General features: G+C 34.6%; 1 protein-coding gene across 1 annotated transcript in view; it reads left to right on the plus strand.

The window, feature by feature from the left end:
• The window catches only part of bicd1a (bicaudal D homolog 1a), a 72,340-nt gene that overhangs the window by 24,836 nt on the left and 24,179 nt on the right, over positions 1-23,325 (plus strand). Inside the window, exon 2 of the mRNA XM_056478637.1 lies at positions 13,592-13,804. Coding sequence (XP_056334612.1) covers positions 13,592-13,804 — 213 coding nt within the window. The remainder of the gene's footprint in view (positions 1-13,591; positions 13,805-23,325) is intronic.

A 23,325-nucleotide genomic window follows, 5' to 3' on the forward strand; every position in this document is an offset into this window, starting at 1 on the left:
ACAGTATGTGTCTGTGTGTAATATAAACTGTATACATATGTTTTTGTTATTTATCTGTAATGTTTGCCAATTTCGTATCTAAAAAGCATCAAATTAAATACCTAACATGTACAGAGAAAGTTGCTTCCTGTGGTTAAAATGTGCTTCTTTATCAATCAACAGGAAATATTTTGCTGGTACTGTTAATTTGCAGTACTTTCTCTCAGTCAAAGACCTGACTTTTTCAGTAGATGCATCTGTTTAGTGTCTACTAAGACAGATTTCAGAGGTTTTATGTAGAATAGTATGAATAATGAATAGACACAAGGTAAATTCTTCTGTGAAATGGCTGGCATTTTGACACTTTTTATGTAGCACATACATCTGCCTCGGAGCAATTTAAGGTATGTGAAGTGCTTGGAAAAGAAGATTTTACAGAAAGAAACTTTTCTGTGTAGAGTTCTTGGCAGATTTCAAGAAGTAAAAGTCAGCGAGCACCCACATACTGTTCAAACCACTACTATTTATATATATATACACTATACTGTACACTAAGTGGAGTAGACAAAATGAATGTGATGAGCTCGCTTTTTCTTAAAACTTTGCTTAAGAGATTGTTTTGGCCATGTGTGCTGATGTCAGGATTCAAGTCTGTGTATGATTTATGTGTTGGTTCATTTTTGCTTACATAATTCTCAGTGTATTTTTGAGAGGAGTCGTGTGGAGCTTTGTTTGCAGTGTGATGAAATTTGTTTAGCCAGTTGTTCTCTCTATTTTCCTATTATCCTGAATGTTTGTTGTTGGATAGTGTTAAATAAAATACAATTGGATTCATTGGATTACAAAGTTTTATTTTTACATTTATAGATATTTTTTGGAAAGAATATACCGCTTGGTTTACATAAAAACATAATTTAAAATAGTAAAAGATTATCTTTATTTTGTTCTGTAAACTACTGTTCTTCCAGATTAAAATTTTTTTTTTTAAGTCATGCTATGTTTAAATTAATTTTAATTTTTAGTCAAAACAATACCAATTTGTTTCCTTCAAAATTTGAGTTAAGAAATCAATATTTAGTGGAATAAACCTGATCACACTATTCATACCAGTTGTCATTAAAAAAACACTAAATGACAATATTTGTATTGATCATTTGAGAAATATATGTTTACTTTACTTTACTTTACTTTACTTTACTTTACTTTACTTTACTTTACTTTACTTTACTTTACTTTACTTTACTTTACTTTACTTTACTTTACTTTACTTTACTTTACTTTACAGCTTTATTAATCCCCTAGGGGCAAATCATTCAGACATGGTGGTGCCTAACTAGATAACAAGAATGACAGACTTAACACAACAAACACCTACACTTAACATCAAGTGCACAAATAAAAACTGAAAAGAAAAGAAAAAAATTATAAAAACATAATAATAATAATTTATTATGAAAAATAAAATATATTTTTAAAATAATTTAAAAAACGATAATAATAATCCATTGATTGACTACATTTATTACGTAACCAAATTGCTTTAGTCATAGGGCTCTATTTTAAAAATCTCTCAAGTCATGGCACAAAAGCATTAATGGAGTGTCCGAATCCACTTTTGCTATTTTAAGGACGGGAAAATACGATCAGCACCGCAGTGCATGATCTAACAGGGTTGTGCTTATTCTCTTAATGAGTTATGGGTGTGTTTTGAGAATAAACCAATCAGAGTCTCATCTCCCATTCCCTTTAAGAGTCAGTTGCATTGTGCCATGGCGCATTTGCTATTTATATGGCGGGTTTTGTAAGTGGAAAAACTGAATGCTTCGCTAGCAAGTAAACATTTAAAGGACCATTTGCAGCCGGATAAAGAATGAGCCTCCTCCAATCGGCCTTTACTTTTACTTTCTTTTTCGCTGTGCTTTCTTCAACACCTGCTTATGTTCATAATAGGATGCAAGACTTTGCAGGCAAACTCTAAAAATTTTTAGCTCAAATTAACAATGCCTTGAAGACGATTCTTGTTTTTTATAAACAGTGAAGAAAACCAACAAATAAAGAAAAAGACCAAATACTTTCAATACATGAATTATAAAAGGTCTTAGGAATAACTCTCTCAACATTAAAAGAGTTGAGTTTCCGCATATTTCATATTGTATATATGAGAACCCTACAGATTAGAGACTGCATACAGACTAATATACAAAATACTCCTGAATTTGAACAGATATCATAGCATTTCATAGCACACAAGCCGCCGATAGCCTTGGATGTCTGAGACAGATGAATGAATGATGGCAGTTTTGAGTGTAAATAAGCAGGATTTTGTGGATTGTGCTGGCAGCTGTTGAGAACAAACTGCTGTGACCACGACTGTCTGGAACAAATCACTGACAGCACTGACTGATGAGCCCCTGCTTTCTCTCTGCCTTTTGTTTTCATGCACATGTATGTTCACTTGACAGAGGTGAATTGACACGAATGTTTGCACAAAGGGGTGTTTACTGTTATCACAGCTGTTGGTGATGACACTTGTGTTTTCAGATGCTTCCTGTCATTGTAACTAAAGTGCATGATTAGTTACCAGGTGTAATTACAGTGATGCTTGCATGTAAAGGAAAACCAAAATATGCCAATAAGGAATCTGACTTACAAGGGATCAATGACTTTTTAAATAAATAAAATATTCAAACGTATATTTTAATATTTGCTTTTAATTTGTACTTTATATAAAATACATAGATATTATAATTTCTATTTTAATTACATTTAATTTATATATTAATTAGTGCTGGACAAACAATGACAAACATGAAATATTACCATAAAAAATAAAGTAAAAATAAAACTATATAGACTACAAAAATTACATTTTTTTATTTAAAAAATGTATTTTAATTTAAAATTTTCATGTTTCATTCACATTTATAGCTCAAAGATACTAAAATTGTAGTCATTTTCCTACCAGTAGTTTAGAGACTAGTTATCGAGTGGAAATCATAGTGTAACTGTCACCAGTCTGCTCCAAAAAGCTCTACATCCAGATGGAGAAAGTCAGCTTTGCGGACCCACTTCCTCCCCAAACCATCTGCCCTCTTACATTATGCAGCACAGATCCAGAGAAGCGTCCCATACGCGAGTCCTGTACGTCTCTCTGTCTCTTGTTTTCTCTCAGAGCGCAGCTGCGAGGCACAGGACCTTCAGCGGGGATTCTGGGACACCGAAAGGCCCTCATTTTGAATCACAATGAAGGCTTATTCACACTTCTGTCGCTGAATTAATCACAGCAGAGAATCTGCTTGCTTTTGTGGCTTCTCCCCAGAGTTCAGCTATTAAAAGGAACGAAAAAGAAAAATTCTTATGAAGTCTGACATCACAATACAGTTTCCGGATCCAAACGCTCTATCAGATGTCAAAAAAGTAAGTAATATAAGCTCACAGTGTGCTGTAATTAGGCATGGGCCGGTAAGAGTTTCTGAAGGTATGATAACCTTGAATAAAAAGATCACGGTTTCAAGGTGTCACAGTATTGTGATTACTGCTGTAAAATAATTTATTTTAAAATGTCTTAGTAAAAAATTACTTTTCCCCCCATTTACCACAATTTATTACATTTTAGGAAACATTTACAATATTTTGGAACAGTAAACATGTCAGACTACATAATTAAAATAAACCACTGACTTCTACTTTGTTCATTAGCTTCAAAAACACAGATTTCCTTACAACACATAAAAAACTACTTTAAAAAACCTTTACATATACCGTAGAAACGGTATAACAAATCAATTTTTTGGCTTTAATACCTTGACTTTTTCAAGCCGCTGTAAACCTTGAAACCATTTATGATCCCTTGTCTAGCTGTAATAATATTGGAAATCAATATTGATGATGTTTATTATAACCTTATAGGCTAACTATGATTGTCAGACAGTGATTCATCTATATATTGTTAAAATATTAATGTCTGTAAGATTTTGACCATGATTTAGTAGATTTGCTTTAATGTGTCTTATGAATATACAATGATCATAATTGAGAACATAATTGAGATACAATAATATTGAGAACGTTTTCTCAATTTGAAATGAGTTGAGGCTTGGACCCCAAAAATGTTTTACATACAGTACGTCACAATTTAAAGGGAGGGAAAGTTCTCCCAAAAATGTAATCTACCTTTATGAGTTTCTTTCTAACACTGAAGAAAATATTTTGAAAATAAAAACTGAAATAAATGTAACCATTGATTTTAATTGTACAAGAAAAAAATACTTTGGACGTCTATGGTTTTCAGCTTTCCTCAAAACATCTTCTTTTGTGTTCAACAGAAGAAATAAACTCAAACAGGTGTGGAACAAGTAAAGGGTGAGTAAATGAGGAAGTTTTTGTGTGAACTATCCCTTTAACAAGTGTAAAAACTGTAAGTTTTACAGGAATACTTAACCCAAAATGAAAACAATGCTTTCTGTTGTGCTTTCTTTTCCGTTATGAGTAAACTATACCCCTAAAAGCAGTTTTAAAGGGGTAGCTCACCCAAAATCAACATTTTTTAATCGCTACCTCACTCTCTATCTGTTCTAAATAGAATAATAAAGTTTTAGTTCCTTTTGAACACAAAGAAGATATTTTGAAGAATGCTATATTAGCTATTACATAACCAGACATACAGTAACCAGTACACTGCAAAAATCTTACTTAGATTTTTCTGTCTTGTTTCTAGTCCAAATATCTAAACATTCTTTTGTCAAGAGGAATTTTCTAGACAAGCAAAAGATGTTGTCTTGTTTTAAGAAATAATATGGCAAAATTAAGTGGGTTGTTGCTTAAAACAAGCGAAATAATCTGTAGATGGGATAAGCAAAATAAGCTTGTTGTTCCTTATGACATAAAATTATTTTGCTTACCCCACTGGCAGATTATTTAGCTTGTTTTGAGGAAAAACTCACTTCATTTTGACATATTTCTTAAAACAAGCAATTTGTTTTGCTTGTCTAGAAAATGGAAAATGTTTGTCTTGGAATTTGTAGATATTTGGACTAGAAACAAGGCAAAAAAAAAGGAAGAAAAGTATTTTTGCAGCGTGCCCATTGACTTCCATATGATTTGTGTTTCCGCTATGAATGACAATGGTTACCAGTTTCCAACATTCTTCAAAATATCTGATTTTAATGTTTAACAGAAAAATGAAACTGATAGTAAATTGTAATCAAATAAGTCTCTTGAAGCTGTACAGTGGCTTTGTGTAAGAAACAGACTTAAATGTAGGTCATTATTTACTATTTATCTATTGGCAGTGAGCTGTTAACCACTGAAGCCCAAATATTGAATAGAACTTGAGGATTGCAACAAATACACTACAAAGTGCATCATAAATCAACTTCCTGACAATAATAAAACATTCAAGGAGTAGGAATATCTTCATTATTCATGTTCATTGAAAGGGCAAGTGTGATAAATGGTTTGTGGTAACAACAGACAATATACAATGATCCAATTCAAAAGGCTATAAAAATACAATGCACTAGATGTTTACACTATAACATGTTGATTATATCTGCTAATAAAAAAGTGAATGTGATCACAACTTATTCATTTCCTTTAACTTAGTTCCTTATTTATCAGGGGTCACCACAGCGGAATGAACCGCCTGTGATCACAACTGTTTTTTGTATTTTAAGTGTATTCTTTTAATATTTATGCATACAAATTACAACTAAATGTATGTATTTTCAAAATAAACTAGTGGTGGGCAAACTCTAATTTTGTTTTGATATAATATATGTGTGTTTGTTATATATATTTCAATTCAATTCACCTTTATTTGTATAGCGCTTATACAATGTAGATTGTGTCAAAGCAGCTTTAAATAAAGGTCATAGTAAATAGGAACAGTGTAGTTCAGTTTGTAGTGTTTAAGTTCAGTTCAGTTTAGCTCAGTTCAGTGTGGTTTAATAATCACTACTGAGAGTCCAAATATTGAAGAGCAAATCCAACGATGCGCATAATATATTTATTATGTATAAGTGCTAAACACACATATGCATAGAAACAAAACTATGTAAAACTATTTTATTACACAGATATTTAAATTTATATATAATATGTATTATTATTATACCGATGTTAACACTTCAATATGTTCCCTCTGCTTCCGCACTCACCAGCGCCAAACCCACCGCGGCAGTAAATGCGGCTACAGCTTTTAACCGCCTGGTGGTGCTTTAACCATAGACTTTGTCAGCTAAAACATCAACACGCAAATTTCAGCTTTGCCTTTTCACAATACTAGACAGGACAGTACTGTATGTGTACCTTATGCAGAGGTATGTATGTACTGTGATGTGTTCAATTCAAATATTATTAATTGTTTTGGTTTCCTTAGTAATAAACACACTCAAAAAAGGATTCCTGCTGTTTGTTCAAACTACCCGTTTTAAATGAGCTGAAACAACACAACTCTCGTAATTTTTTTTAGCCAATTTATTTGTTTTATGCTCAATCCACTTAAATTTGTAAACCATTAAGTTAGCTTAACCATTTTGTATTGGTCCAACTACCTGGTTAGGGGATGTAGTTGGATTGAATTAAGAGAGTGAATTGTTGACAATAAAAGTAATCTTAGGTGTTTAAATTCAATAGAAAGACTTGTTAGAGTTTAATCTTCACTTCAGTTTGAAGAAGATTTTCATGTTATGCTTTGAGTTTTGAGATTACCACCTTGCAGAAGCAATGCTTTGGGTGTTGGCTGTTTAATTAGCAAAAATACAATTTGTTTCTTTGCTCAGTGAGCAATAACTGTCCTAAAATTAGTTCTGAGTCTCAATCAACTGTATATGTAACTCATAAAATATGCTTAAAAATGGCTCTTTAATTTCGTTTAGGATAACTTCAAATAAAACCAAGAGACATCGAAATGTACGACACATACAGTATTAGACAAATATGATATTATCAGACTTTGAGTTTAAGTTAAATAAAATACTAATTAATTTATTTATTTATTTGATAAAGTCTTGTTGGACCAACTCAGTTGCATTTAATTGTGTAAATAGTTGTTTTTTCAGTTGGTGCTAAACAAATTCATTGGATGGAAATCCTGCCCTCAATTAAATTTAGTTCATCTAATGAGTTATTTTTTTGAGTGCATGCTTTTACACTATACTGTATGTTTTAGAAACGATGTCAACAATACATGGTGAGAAGCATAGCCCATAAGCTGCAAATATTAAGCAAATTAAAGAATTAAGTTCCTTAGCCTTTATAGTGCCAGTATTAAATTGTGTTGGGGTAAAAAAAAAAGTTTGATTCCTAAATTCTTTAGTTTTATTTAGAATCTGAAAAAATCTCAAAATATGCAAACAAACAAATTAATTAATCACAGATTGTAATGGTATTCGGTATAACAACACAGGAAAACGTTTAATAAAAGCTAATCAAATGTCTCTCATTCTGAATGAATAAATGTTTTCATAACGGAAAAGAGCTTTGTACTCACTCATGCACGGTGTAACCATTTTAAAGTCCATCTAATTTGTTTCACTGCAAGCTGCAATGTCTATGCCTGGCAACATAGTCGCACCTAAAAACATGTTCTAAATCCCTTGCGCCACATGCGTCGGTAATGGTCATTTTGAAGTGTCACCCATTGTATTTAATTTTCTCAAGTATTTTCATACATGTGTGTATTTATATTTATGTACAGTACAAAACAAAGTTTTATCTTGAATTCAATACATTTTTGCCCAGCACTAAAATAAACATTTTTGAATCTGATTGGATTAATTAACATTGCTGTCAAAACAACATTCAAGAGTTTATTTTATTCTTTTTTTTTTTTTGTTTATTTATTTTTTATGTTTTAATGTTTTGTTATAACATATTTTAAAATATAAAATAAAAATATAATGTATAAATGACGGCGGCGCAGTGGGTAGCGATGTCGACTCACAACAAGAAGGTTCGAACCTCAGCTGGGTCAGTTGGCATTTCTGTGATCACGTGGGTTTCCTCCTGGTGCTCGAGTTTCTAAATCCTAATATCTTTAGAAATGTTGTATTTATCGCAATATGTCTTTCACAAGTTACTTCTGACTGGAATAGATTCAGTGCTTGGAAATTAACTCCAGTATTTGGCATTTTCTTTATCCACATCAGCAACCTTTTTAACCACCTCCTCTTTTCAGTGAGATTTGCTGCAAGGTGCCGTATATGAGCACTCCAATTGATTTTCCCCCCATCCATATACATATCACTTCCTCATTTTAGTGCATCTCCAATTGATTTTCTCATTTGATGGGACATCTCTGCTGGTGCTCATCCCAGTTATACCTTGCTCGTAATGCTCAAGGTATTAGGAGCACATACCTGCACCAGCATTATTATGGACAGTGATGTGCATTATTGATTATTATTTTTGAAAGTGCCTCGGTAATGTGTTTTGAATAATACCGTTCATGAATGAATGTACTGTAAATGCCTCAAACAATGTCAACTTTGACCCTCAAACACTGCATTTGTATAGCAGATGCCTGGAAGAGATTGGTTTGTATGTTGACATGCCGAGAAGATGTTGTTGTTGACACTGTGAAAACAAATTCAAATATGAAGGATAAGCTTTTAGACTTGAAATGATACAGTAGGACCGATTGTATTGTTTATACACCTGTTAAGGAAGACTATGGAGCTGAAATTCAGAAACTTTTCTCAGTCATTTCAATCAGCAAGAAGGTCGGTCGTTCGAGTCCCGGCTGGACCAGTTGGCATTTCTGTGTGGAGTTTGCATGTTCTCCCCGTGTTGGCGTGAGTTTCCTCTGGGTGCTCCGGTTTCACCCACAGTCCAAAGACATGCGCTATAGACGAATTTGATACACTAAATTGGTCGTAGTGTATGAGTGTGTGTGAATGAGTGTATGGGTGTTTCCCAGAATTGGGTTGTGGCCTGAAGGGCGTCCGCTGCGTAAAACATATGCTGAATAGTTGGCAGTTCATTCCGCTGTGGCAACCCCTGATAAATACGGGACTAAGCCAAAGGAAAATGAATGAATGTTTTGATAATTAATGTCTATTGTGCATTGTCTGTTTTTATGACAATGTAAATGTAGTCTATTTTAAAAATGTAATTTGTTCAACTTTCACTGGACAGTTCTGTTCACAATATCTTGTGGGGGGGGTTTCGGAGCAACTTAAATAAACGCAGAAATTTTACATAGTTTAATGATTAAAATGCTTCTGATCACTTCATTCAATAGGACTACACATGTGGTGCAACTAAAGTAAGAACAAATTTAGTTTCAAACTAGCTAATAGTTACCTAGCCTCTAGTGTGGACTTTTAGGGTGCTTTCACACCTGTAGATCGATTGTTTTGTTCCGAAACAGGGATAAAAATTGTTACAATGTTGCACTTTGTTCTTGGTGTGGTTCGCTTTTACATGGCAAAGTTTCTAAACAGACCAAAACAGCTAAAACAAGTCACATGGGAGTAAACTCTTCTCAGGTCAGACTTCAACGGCTGAGTCCCGCTCAGCTGTCATGCATCCTTATTTTAATTTATGACGATGAGCAATAAGACATTGTGAAAAGTGAAAAGTGAAAAGCTGCTCTTTCTTTTTGAATGGGAACACCCACAGATATCGTCATCAAATATAAATTGGTGACAGAGGTAACAACAGAGGTAACTGATTACAGATTGTTTACGTTTACTGGGAGGAATCATTTCAGAACGCGGGATAGTGAAAGAGTCACAGGTGGATGACGTCAAACTCCAGGGGAGTTTTCTTCCATGTTTGGCATGTGTTTATTGACGTTCAGTCTGAAATTATGACAGCTGAGCTCTTACAGTGTGACATGGAAACCATGTTCGTGCAGTCTAATAAGCTACAATCATTCAGGATTATAAAAAAATCTCACAGTGTGAGCCGGCCTTTATAGAGTGAAATAACAGATAAACCAAGACTGCAGTCAATTGTTGGATAAACGGATAAACAGCTCTGGTTAATAGTTCAGTATTCTTTTACTTTCGTTTTTGACATGAAACACACATTTACTAGTAGGAATGACATGCTACTCATTCTGATTCATATAGCCATATATGTCTATAACATATCCATAATACACTGTAATATAACCTGATTCGTTAGTTCGTTGAATCGTATCGCTTTCTCACTTATTATCGTTTCAATCGAGCCAAGACCACCTCATTCAGGCGATCTCGGACTGATTGTTTTGTTGCGGATTCGAGCACAATTGCTGGATTCACAAATGCCAAACGAACCAGTCTAATGGGGGAAACACGCCAGGTTCTGAAACTAAAGTCTAGGGGTGAAAGCACCCTAAGTTCCAGTTTAAGCACTAACGGTGCAAACCCAGTGCAACCCCACGCAGATTCTTAAACAAGCTGTTTTGGAAACAATTAGACGATGGTTCAATTTATGTTTTAAGAAAATTTAAAGTGTTTTTTTGTTTGTTTTAGTTTTTTTACATTGGATTGTTGTAAACCTGTTGTAGGAAACCCAAAGCCAGACATTGACCAAGTTTACATGGACATCAGTAATCAAATTATTTGCATTAATCTGATTAGGACAATAATATGATTAATGTGTTTACATGAGCTGCTTTTTGAATGTTCCCTTTATGATCCCGTTTTACATGTTATAGCTCATAGTTCGATTAACATCATTGTGTCACCACGCTATCCACATTTCCTCTGGAGTTTCATGTAATTTCGGGTGCTTCGTTTTATATTTGTCAACTTTAACTGCAGTTTGGCACTTTCACTTTCATTCAGGAACATTTCATGTGACAAAGGAGATATTGGATGCGAGTATGAACTGCTGGAAGAGTGTTGTTTTAATAGAATTTGATACAACACGCTGTATGGGGTATTCACCTACTGTAAACATATTGAGCCAACCATCTGACCAATCAGAGCAGAGCAAACTCTCAAAAAGGAGGAGTTTTAGAAACCAGATTATTGCACAATCGGTGAACAAGCGATGAAACAGAAATTCCTGTTATGAGGAAACAGACGTGTTTTTTTTATTTCCTATGGATGTAAACCTGTTGGACGCGACCTTTAAAATAAGTCAGACTGTTCACCCAGGCTCCTGTTTACCATCTAATATCTTCCAATCAAGACAGGATGCTTAAGTCCTGAAACGCCGGATCGGCATGGCGTGAAAACCTGTGTCAGGGGAATCAGAACACTGTTTCTATTGATCAGAATGAGAGGCTGAAATATTATCTCGGTTACCTTGAAGTACAGCACTTTGCCTGGACAGGTGGATGATGTTGAAAAAGTATGGGCTAAGTATACTTCACCAGGATGCATTATTGAAATTGAAAAAACAAACACTTCTATATTGTATATGTAGGGGTAACGTATCTTGTTGACATTTTTTGAGTATTGATTGATGAGTAAAATATACACAAGGAATAATAATGCCATGTCATTTTATGTCAGATCAGATCACGTTATTGGTGTGTTTATTTGCTGCCAATTGGCATATTTGTCTAGTCAAGCGAGCCACTTAATCTTTCTTGACACTTGCTATCGGCACTATCTGCAAATGCGCTAATATTTTGATCATTTGGAATAAATGGGTATGTCATTGGGCAAAGTTGTTTATTTAATGAGTCTTTGCTATGCTTAGTTTACGAAGGAGCTTTCAGATAGCAGTTTAAGAATAAAATACTAGCATAAAGCTAATTGGATAATGTGCATTGTTTTTAAACAAAGCAAACAGGGATAAATAGAGTCACTTGCTACTACACTTAAATAATTTTGCTGCTTGTTCAAACTACTTTATTAAAATAAGCTGAAACAACACAATTCTTGAGGTTTTTGGGGATAACTTAATTGTTTTATGTTCAACCCACTTACATTTATTAAGTTAACTTAATTGATTTGAGTTGGGACAACATAAAAGAAGTGTGTGGAACCCTGCATTTTTACTGTGTTTATTTACACACTCATTATGTACATCTTAAAAAATAATCAGATAAATTTAGTAAACATTTAAATAATATTTTTAGTAAAAATTATTAAACTAAAACTTGCTGAATGTGTTTTTGTTCTGGTAGCTCTGCTGGTTTAGGCCTGTTGTGTATAAATATGGTGCTAAAACTGCTGGTATGTGGTAACAAGTTCTTGTCATTATACTTGATTTATTACTTACTTGACCCCTACATTTTAAATAACACTACACATTCTTCAAAAACATCACTTGTAATATAGTTGTACAGTAACTATACTTATCTCTTATGTAGACATCTTTTTCTTGTCTTGTTTTAGTACTTGATTAATTACTTACCAACCTCTACATTTTAAATAACACTACACATCCTGCGAAAAACGCCACTTGTAATATACACTCATCGGCCACTTTATTAGGTACACCTTATTAATACCGGGTTGGACCCACTTTTGCCTTCAGAACTGCCTTAATCCGTCATAGCATAGATTCAACAAGGTACTGGAAATATTCCTCAGAGATTTTGGTCCATCTTGACATGATACCATCACCCAGTTGCTGCAGATTTGTCGGCTGCACTTTCATCATGCAAATCTCTCATTTCACCACATCCTAAAGGTGCTTTATTGGATTGAGATCTGGTGACTGTGGAGGCCATTTCGGTACAGTGAACTCAGCATCATGTTCAGTTGATTTGCGCTTTATGCGCTTTATGCGCTTTATTTCGTTATCCTGCTCGAAGTAGCCATCAAAAGATGGGTACACTGTGGTCATAAAGAAATGGATATGGTCAGCAACAATACTCAGGTAGGCTGTGGCATTGACACAACGCTCAATTGGTACTAATGGGCCCAAAGTGTGCCAAGGAAATATCCCCCACACCATTACACCACCAGCAGCAGCCTGAATTGTTGATACAAGGCAGGACGGATTCATGCTTTCATGTTGTTGAAGTCAAATTCTTACCCTACCATCTGAATGTTGCAGCAGAAATCGGGACTCATCAGACCAGGCAATGTTTTTTCAATCTTCTGTTGTCCAATTTTGGTGAGCCTGTGCAAATTGTGGTCACAGTTTTCTGTTCTTAGCTGACAGGAGTGGCACCCTGTGTGGTCTTCTGCTGCTGTAGCCCATTTGCCTCAAGGTTGGACATGTTGTCTGTTCAGAGATGCTCTTCTGCATACCTCAGTTGTAACAAGTGGTTATTTGAGTTACTGTTGCCTTTCTATAAGGTCAAACCGGTCTGGCCATTCTCCTCTGGATATTTTCTCTTTTTCTGACCATTCTCTGTAAAACCTAGAGATGGTTGTGTGTGTAAATCCCAGTAGATCAGCAATTTCTGAAATACTCAGACCAGCCCCACTGGCATCAACAGCTATGCCATGTTCAAAGTCACTTATATCACCTTTCTTCCCCATTCTGATGCTCGGTTTGAACTGCAGAAGATCGTCTGGACCACGTCTACATGCCTAAATGCATTGAGTTGCTGTCATGCGATTGGCTGATTAGAAATTTGCATTAACGAGCAGTTGGACAGGTGTACCTAATAAAGTGGCCGGCGAGTGTAGTAGTTGTACTGTATCTTTTATGTAATCTTTTTAATGTCATTTTTCTTCTTCTCTCTGTCTCAATAATTTTATTGCAGGCCTTTGGTCAGGCTTACACCAACCAGCGTAAAGTGGCCGAGGATGGGGAGACAAATGAAGAGACACTGCTGCAGGAGTCGGCCTCTAAAGAAGCCTATTACATGGGACGTCTGGTCGACCTTCAATCCCAGCTCAAAGTGAGCAGCTCCGCGGCCTCCAATGCCCAAGCAGAGACTGAACAACTCAATGCCCTAATGCAGGAACTCAGAGAGGTGAGATGTATGTTGTTCTTAATTCAAATAGAACGGGGAAAATAAGTATTGAACACGTCATGTTTTTTCCTGGGAATAATATTTCTAAAGGAGCTGTAATGTGAAATTGAACCAGATTTTGGTAAGAACCCAAACAATACAAAGATGTTTCTCAGGTGTGATTGTTTCACAGACTTCAACAGAGTGTAAAAATCTTGATGGCTCTTTGGATCTCGTCTATCAAATCTGATCGTTATTTTGCATTTTCTATTGGATTCAAGTTAGGTGACTGTCTGGGCCATTCTACACGGTGATTTTCTTTCTCTGAAAGCATTTAAGAGTTTCCTTGGCTGTTTTTTGGATCATTGTCTTGCTGAAAGGTCCACCCTGGTTTCATCTACATCATTAAACAGAAGCAGCTAATATTCATTTACAATGACGAAGGACAGAGGGATTGCTGAATAACTACTCAGAGATTTCAGCTGCTGTCTGGGCTTTCACTGCCTTTCTACACCTCCCTTTCTTCATGTGTTAAATACTTTTTCCCTGTTTCACTTCTTTTTTATAAACATAACTTAATTTGTAAACTAAATAGATTTGTTTTCTTTGAGTTTCTTTGGTTGCTATCAACAAACAGTGAAAATTCAGCAAAGTCAGCAGTATCTTTAGAAATATATTTTCTGAGAAAAATGTGATATGTTCAATACTTATTCCCCACTGTATGCTCTATAATGAAGTTCGGGCTATGGCTGCACGATATTGGAAAAATCTGACATTGCGATATTTTGATATTGGGTGAAATATTTTGCGATATGAATACAAATTCACCAGATGGCTTGAATAGCTCTGTTTGGAAAAAAGTCTTGAATTTAGATTTATTAGGGTGATTTCGTAAGGGTGTGAATCATGTATAAAATTAATAAACGAATTGCAATCAAGCATAATTACAATAGAGCAAAGAAAGAAGTCAAATCTAGTGCTTTATGGTTTCCGGAGAACCAAACAATATTCAGGTACAGAAATTAAATAATGAAATGTCAAATAAAACGGTATAGTCTTCATTGTAGTAATAATTCAGTAAAATTATTCTTCATTAAATTTGTAAATTTGTAAATTTGTCGGTACATTTTTGTGGCCGAATGCATAAAATTCTCTTGTAATGCCTTTAAAATTCATGCAAATGATGAAGATTCACCTTGTTATGGTTATACTTTGCAATGATTCCACAAATCTCATGTATTCTGAGTTGTTGGGATGATCAACTATAATCCCTCAACATTGCATGTCTTTCGATATGACAATTGCAGACACACACTTTGTGATATCGATCCTGAAATGATAAATATTGTGCAGCCCTACTTTAAGCTAAATTTCTTCTTCTTTTTTATATTTTTTATTGAATATGGACATTAGTTTGTCTGTATTGTGCAGCACACACACACACAAAACATAAATTATTAGGGATGTTAGTTTGTCCTTCCTAAAAGCAATATTGGTTTTAGAGGACTTCTTCTTGGGTCAAAAGGTTATTTAAAGGGCAGTCAGTCTCTATGTGTAGTGTGTCAGCAGTCACTGGTGTTGGGGTCACAGACTGTCGCCATAGTGCATTGTAGGGGGCAAATCCGTGGCTAAGCTGGACCATAAGAGAAATGCCCTGAGGTCGGCACAAAGACACACTGTACACACACACACACACACACATGGCCGCTGTAGCCCTATGAGACAGGGAATTTCACCAAGAATTTCACACTGGGGTCACATACCTATCATTTAGAAGAGCTTAATTACCATAGTGCACTCAGGTACAACCAAGATAACATTATTACTAATAGGTTTTATTTAGTTGTGCCAGTGGTGGAAAGAGTACTGAAAAATCATACTTAAGTAAAAGTACCATTACTTGCCTAAAAATGTAGCGTATGTAGAGTAAAATTATCTGTTGTAAATATTACTCAAAGTATGAGTAAAAAGTAGCCCTTTTAAAAGTACTCAAGAGTAGTGAGTAGTGATTATTATGCTTTAAAAAGCTGATGCGTTTACATGTCATTTGTGTGTGTATTGTGTGTAAACGTAACATTCTGTAGTGCATTTAGTTATTTTCCAGCAGGCACACAATGTCATAAGACGTTAATATTAGGTTAGATTTAGATTGTGATGTCAGGTGACCAAAATTCAATGTGTAGCCGACGTCTAAGGATAATGTTATTTTGGTGTCCAAAAACAACGTCGAGCCAACATCTTAAACCAACGGCATATTGATGTCAAATACTGACATTTATTCGTCAGGTATGGCAACCAAAATCAAATACAACATGATGTCATAATGATAATGTCTACACAACGTCAAGCTGTACACAACATCATTAGACAATAATAAATACCTATTAAAAAGAAAAAAATGTCCAAAAAGCTAAATTGCATGAGATACACTACCAAACACTGAGATACACTATCAAAAATTGGGGTCAATTTTTTTTTTTTTGCTAATCATGTCAGTTTTGATAGCATATTGTTAGCATAATGTTGTTAGCATGTTTAACAACATGCTTTTAACATATTTTAATGCTATTAGCATGTTTTAGCATTTGTTTTTAGCATGTTTTAACTCATGGCTGATATCTGTAACATGTTAGCGTGTTTTAGAAAACCAGTAGCATTTTCTTCCACATTGTCAACACATTGATATGATTTAATAGCATCTTTTAATATGTGACCTAGGCTACTTTTTACCTACTTTAGGCTTTGCTAATGATGTCAGTTTTGATAACATAATTTCATGCTATCAAATTATATCATGCAATGTTGATGGCATGTTGTTAGCATAATGTTGTTAGCATGTTTCTTCATGTTTTATCATATTTAATGCTATTAACATGTTTTAGCTTTTGGTATTAGCATGTTTAACTCATTGCTAGCATTTGTAGCATGTTAGCATGTTTTAGAAAGCCAATAGCATTTTCTACCACATTGTCAACACATTGTTTTTATGATTTAACTAGCATATTTTAATAAATGACCTAGGCTACTTTTTACCTACTTTAGGTTTTGCTAATAAGTGCCATGGGTGAGTGCCAGAGATTTTAGACTTAAATGGTTGAAGTAACATTTTTCAGTGTCAAAAAACCTTTTAGTATTCCAATTAAATGTACCTAAACAATATAGCCAAATTCGTAAAATTATTTTTCACGCACATTTAAGACAATTCATTTGGAATTGAACTGAATTATTTCATCTGTCGCACATCCAGTCATTTGAGTTTGGATAACCACTACCTGTTTATTCACCCATAAAAGAGGCTATGGGCCAGCCATTACTGTATGTTTGCAACATCATTTGATGCCACTAGTCTAATTTTGGCCTTGGTCTACTTAATGATGTAGGTGGATCATTTCAGTCTTTTAACCAGCATTATTGTAGAGGTTTTTGACACAGCACATGCTAGGTTTGCTCTAGTACTGGCTCATGCACTGCTCCTGACCCCTGAGTGTGTGAAGCCCATGATTACCACTACTACAATAGAGCTTTACTGGGAGATAATTGTTTGGTAATCCTCTGGGGTGCATGTCCAGCTCATTTGAACAGGCACAGCAATGCTTTAAATATGCAATGAGACATCACATCCTCTAGGAGAGCTGCAGTATTGCGTAATCAATAGCCCAGCTTCTGAAAAGGTCATCAGCCAGGATGAGCCAATTATGTGACGCCATATCAGTGTTTGATTATCTTATTCCACTTTTGAGTGCTGGATTTGTAGGAGATAGCTTGTAGACACATTTTTATTTATAGACACTGCAGTTTACATCACAATACACAGCAAAACAACTGAAAACATGTCTCATTGTCATGCCCTCACAAGATACACTGATGTGTAGATGTGGCGCCCTCACAAGATACACTGTGGTCATTAAGCTATGGAAATAGTAGCAGTATTCAGGCAAACTGTGGTGTTAAAACAATTCTCACTTGGTACTAAGGGAACCAGAGTGTGTCAGAAAAATATTTCCTATGCCATTACACCACCAGCAACCAGTTGGTTGTGCCAAAACTTTCTTCAGTAAAACAAAGAGAAAACTGGAGTCATTGCGTTTGGAAACAGAGATGAGGTTTTCAAGGTGAATGCGCACTTTGGCTCTAAGGATCAAACAACAAATCACATGTACATAAGTATTTACAGCCTTTGCCGTGAAGCTATAAATTGAGCTTAAGTATTCTGTTTCTACTGATCATTTTTGAGATGATTCAGGAGCACAATTGGAGTTCACCTGTGTTAAATTCAGTTGACTGGACATGATTTGAAAAGGCATACACCTGTCTATATAAAGTCCCAGGGTTGACAGTGCATGTCAAAGCACAATTCAAGCATGAAGACAAAGGAATTGTCTGTAGACTTCCGAGTCAGATTGTCTCGAGGCACAAGGCTTGAGAAGGTTAAAGAAAAATTTCTGCTGCTCTGAAAGTTCCAATGAGCACAGTGGCCTCCGTAAGTGGCCAGTCATCCATAAGTGGAAGATGCTTGGAACCACTAGGACTCTTCCTAGAGCTGGCTGGCCGGCCATCTAAGCTGAGTGATCGGGGAGAAGGACTTTAGTCAGGGAGGTGATCAATAACCCGATGGTTACTCTGTCTGAGCTCCAGCTTTCTTCTGTGGAGAGAGAACCTTACCGGAGGACAACCATCTGTGCAGCAGTCCACCAATCAGGCCTGTATGGTAGAGTGGCCAGACGGAAGCCCCTCCTCACCTGAAATTTGCCAAAAGACATCTGAAGGACTCTCAGACCATAAGAAACAAATTTCTCTGGTCTGATGAGACTAAAATTCAACTCTTTGGAGTGAATGCCAGGCGTTACGTTTGGAGAAAACCAGGCACCGCTCATCACCAGGCTAAAACCATGCCTACAGTGAAGCATGGTGGTGGCAGCATCATGCTGTAGGGACAACTAGTCAGGATAGAGGGAAAGATGAATGCAGCAATGGACTTGAATAGACTTTAAATCTGTCCTGTTTGTTAATGCACAGTAAAGCGATGACCTCAGAATACAACTATTCATAATTATGAAGTTGAATTATGATGATTGAGACATATGTTTGCAATCTGTCATTGACAACATTATTAGACCATTTTTTTTCACTTGTAAAATGAGACATTTGTCATTATCAGATTCCCTCTTGCATTTTATTCAACATTATGCTAGAGTAGTTATACTGACCCAGTAAACATTTATTTTCATGCACAACACTTGTTGTGTTCACTATGAAGGAAAAAACATATCAAATGCTTTCACTGCCGAAAGCGGCTCATGGCTGCCGTCACTTTGAAAAAAAAGAACATACATGCAAATCATACTTCCCACACAGCTCTCAAACAATCACTCCATGCAACAAACTGGACGTTATTTACAACTTTATTACCTGTTATTTACAGCCTATGAGGTTCTGTTCACTAAAATAGACATCATTGGCGTTCACACGCTGGTCCTCTCGGTTGTAAACAAACAGTGCATCAGCTCACGTATGATTTCGCGTCCGCAACTACATTATTACATGAAGACAGAAATAAAATATTTTGGTGAAATATTAGTTTTAAATACAGTATGTGACACTTTTAACGTCATTTGAAGGTGTCCATGTTGCTGTGAAGACTAGTGCGTCTGCCTTTTTGCTTCTCTCTTGACTTTGAAAAAGTTACTAGCTAATTCGTAGAAAAGCAGAATTAAGTTCGCGTGTTGGGTCGAATCGAGCTCGCAATATTTTTTTTATTAATCGTGTAGCTCTAACACTTATACACTACTGCCAATTAAGTTTATTCAATTCACCTCAACGGCATGTCTTGGATTGTGGAGGAAACTGGAGCAGCCAGAAATTAACCCACGCGAACACAGGAAGAACATGCAAACTCCAAACAGAAACCCCAACTGGTTCAGCCAAACTCGAACCAGCGACCTTCTTGCTGTGAGGTGACTGTGCTAACCACTGAGCCACTGTGCTGCCCTGTTTTAGTATTATAAAATATAAATAAATAAAATTCATTTTGAGTTATGAATCTCCTAATGCCAACTCTCTTTAATGCCAATTTTCTCCAGATTAATCCTTGTATTATTTCTTTATAGAAAAAATAGTGCTAAAATGGTACTGAGAGTGGTGTAGTGTAAAATGTGTCTGCTGGTCAAAGACATTTTGGTGTCCAAATTAAATTAACCAATTTAAGTACATAAATCATATTTAAAATGCTTTATTGTTAAAAAAATAATAAAATTTGTGTTAAAAATCTGAGTTAATAAATATTCATTTAATGTAACAAAATATATTAATGCAACAACTTATTCTGACCTTAACTAAAATTCATAAAAGAATAAGTGATTATACTAACTTACTTGCTGACAAATGGATAAAACATTGGAAAAGCATAAATATTTAATAATATTTTTTCTTTGAGCATTTCAGATATACTTTTACACTGAATGACTTTTAAATAGGTCTCATTGGTAAAAATGTCTTTTTTTGCTCAGAAAAGCGTAATAAATAAGCAGGGCACATTCTAATTGATAGAGGAAAATAAAGCTATATTATCCTTTTATGCAGCCCCTTTTCACTTTTGACCTGTATAAAAAAAGGAAACAGATTATTAAAATATGTGACTCTGGACCACTATGTCCGCAATAGCCACTAATGTATTGTATCATTTAAAATTATTGAATTTTCTTTCTTTTTTTTTGACAAAAATGATTCGACGTGCAACTTTTCATGTATAATATATTATTAAATATTTCACCATAAATTTATGTGATAACTTAATTTTTGATTTTTGATTAGAAAAATGTGTATTACTAAGCACTTTAAAATCTTTGAAGGCGATTTTCTCAATATTTGGATTATTTATTTATTTATTTAATTGAACACTCCGATTTCACATATTCAAATATTGTCCTATCCTAAATATAGGCTTGTTTATTCAGCTTTCATGTGAGAAAAAGTATCCTTATGACTAATTTTGTGGTACAATGTACCACATGGTTATATAAATATTCAGAAAATAAACATATGCCTTGCACAACATGCCTGTCTTACTGCCCAATCAGCACCAACTATAGGTTTTCTCCTGAGTTTTGGCTCTCTTCCCATGTCTATTCCACACCTTTGACTCTTCATCAGCAGTTCTGCCTGCTTTGTGCAACGCTGGGGGTTTTCTCTTTCTTTCAGCAGTTGTGATTTTTCCAGCGTACTGCTCTTGAAGAACAGTTCAAAGCTTTTCAAAGATTATTACCCTGTCAGTGCTAGCACAAACAGTGTAAATAAATAACATTAAAGAGTTACCGTTTGGCCTCTTGTTGTGGCTCATTGTTAGATTACCGCTACCCTCTCTGATGCATTGAGATTTAGACCACATTTTGTCATCTCGCTTGTCACATTCTGTTTCAGCTGTTAAAGAAGCTTTTGTTTCGACTTTCTTACATAGATTGAACTGTGAGGAAGAAAGTGCTGACTCGAGGGTTTCCTCTGACGGAAAGCAATTTATTATCCAGCGTTCCTGTCTGCACAAGTGTGGACATGCTCAGTATCATCACAGGGTTTGACTCTGTGCGTTTTATATTTAACCCAAAGGCATCTCTCTGGATTTCTGATAAAGGTCATATTTTTACCAAGCGTTAACAATTCAAATTCATCTCTTGTGGCCTTTTGTGTTGGGATTTCAGTTTTTTTGTGTTGATGGCAGCTCAGATTTTGATCATATCAGTTATCATATCACTGTGTTTAGTGCAACACAGCAAAATGTAAATATACATTGTTTTGGTATGTTTTCTAACAACATATCCTATAATAATAATAATAATAATAATAATAATAATAATAATAATAATAATAATAATAAAAATAATAATAATAACAAAAATAATAATAACAATAATAATAATAATAACAATAATAATAATAATAACAACAATAATAATAATAATAACAATAATAATAATAATAATAATAATAACAATAATAATAATAATAATAATAACAATAATAATAATAATAACAATAACAATAATAATAATAATAATAATAATAATAATAATAATAATAATAACAATAACAATAATAATAACAATAACAATAATAATAACAATAACAATAATAATAATATTAATAATAATAATAATAATAATAATAATAATAATAATAATAATAATAATAACAATAACAATAATAATAATAATAATAATTATTATTATTATTATTATTATTATTATTATTATTATTATTATTATTATTATTATTATAGGCGGGGGGAGCAGCACGGTGGCACAGTGGTTAGCACTGTTGCCCCACAGAAAGAAGGTCACTAGTAGAGACTCGGCTGGGTCAGTTGGCATTTCTGTGTGGAGTTTGGGTTTCCCCCACAGTCCAAAGACATGCGCTATAGGTGAATTGGATCAACTAAATTGGCCATAGTGTATGAGTATGTGTGTGAATGTGAGAGTGTATGGGTGTTTCCCAGTACTGGGTTGCGGCTGGAGGGCATCCGTTGCGTGAAACATATATGCTGGAATAGTTGGCTGTTTATTCCGCTGTGGTGACCTCTGATAAATCAGAGAATAAGTAAAAGAAAAAATTAATAATAATAATAATAATAATAATAATAATAATAACAATATTTTTTATTAGTATAGCACTTTTCCTACATGCAACTCACGCGCTTTACAAACAAACAAATATTAAGAAACAACATCAATATCAGGTCAAAAACAAAAAAACAAATGTATAAACAAATACAGCAAAACAAACAACAAATATATAATCAAATAAATGTATACATGTACACACATACATATGTTTACACACAAACACACACGCACACAGTAGTATTTACATGTATATTTACATGCACATAAACAATATACATATTTACATAAAATGCATACTTCACATACTATTATACTAGTTTGCAATTTTAAAAAGGTACGTCTTATAATAATAATTCTCACTATCAGCTGATATGACAAAAGTCAACTGATATGATACGTTTTTGGTCTGTTCACACAGCCCTGAATTTGTGAATTACTGTATTTCATACAGTTATATTCTCTAAAAGCGTTTGAGAGTTCCCTTGGCTGTGTTTTGGCTCATTGTCTTGCTGAAATGTCCACCCTGGATTCATCTTCATCATCCTGCTAATGTAGATGTTGGACTGAAGCAGCTAATATTAACTTACAGTACAATGAGGAAGGACAGAGGGTTGATGATGAACTACTGAGAGATTTCAGCTGCTGTCTGGGCTTTCACTGCCTTTCTACACCACTCTTTCTTCATGTGTTCAATACTTTTTCCCTGTGTCATTTCATTTTATTAGACATAACTTCATTTGTAAACTAATTCGATTTGTTTTCTTTGCATATATGGATTTCTTTGGTTGTTACAAACATCTGGTGAAAATTTCAATTCAACAGCACCTTTAGAAATATGTTGGTGACGTGTTCAATACTTAATTCCCCACTGTATAGTGCATATTAATTTTGCAATGGGCTCATGCTCACTTTTTTCTGTGTTGTTCTCTT

This window comes from Danio aesculapii, chromosome 18, assembly GCF_903798145.1.
Source record: "Danio aesculapii chromosome 18, fDanAes4.1, whole genome shotgun sequence".
NCBI classification, from domain to species: Eukaryota; Metazoa; Chordata; class Actinopteri; order Cypriniformes; family Danionidae; genus Danio; species Danio aesculapii.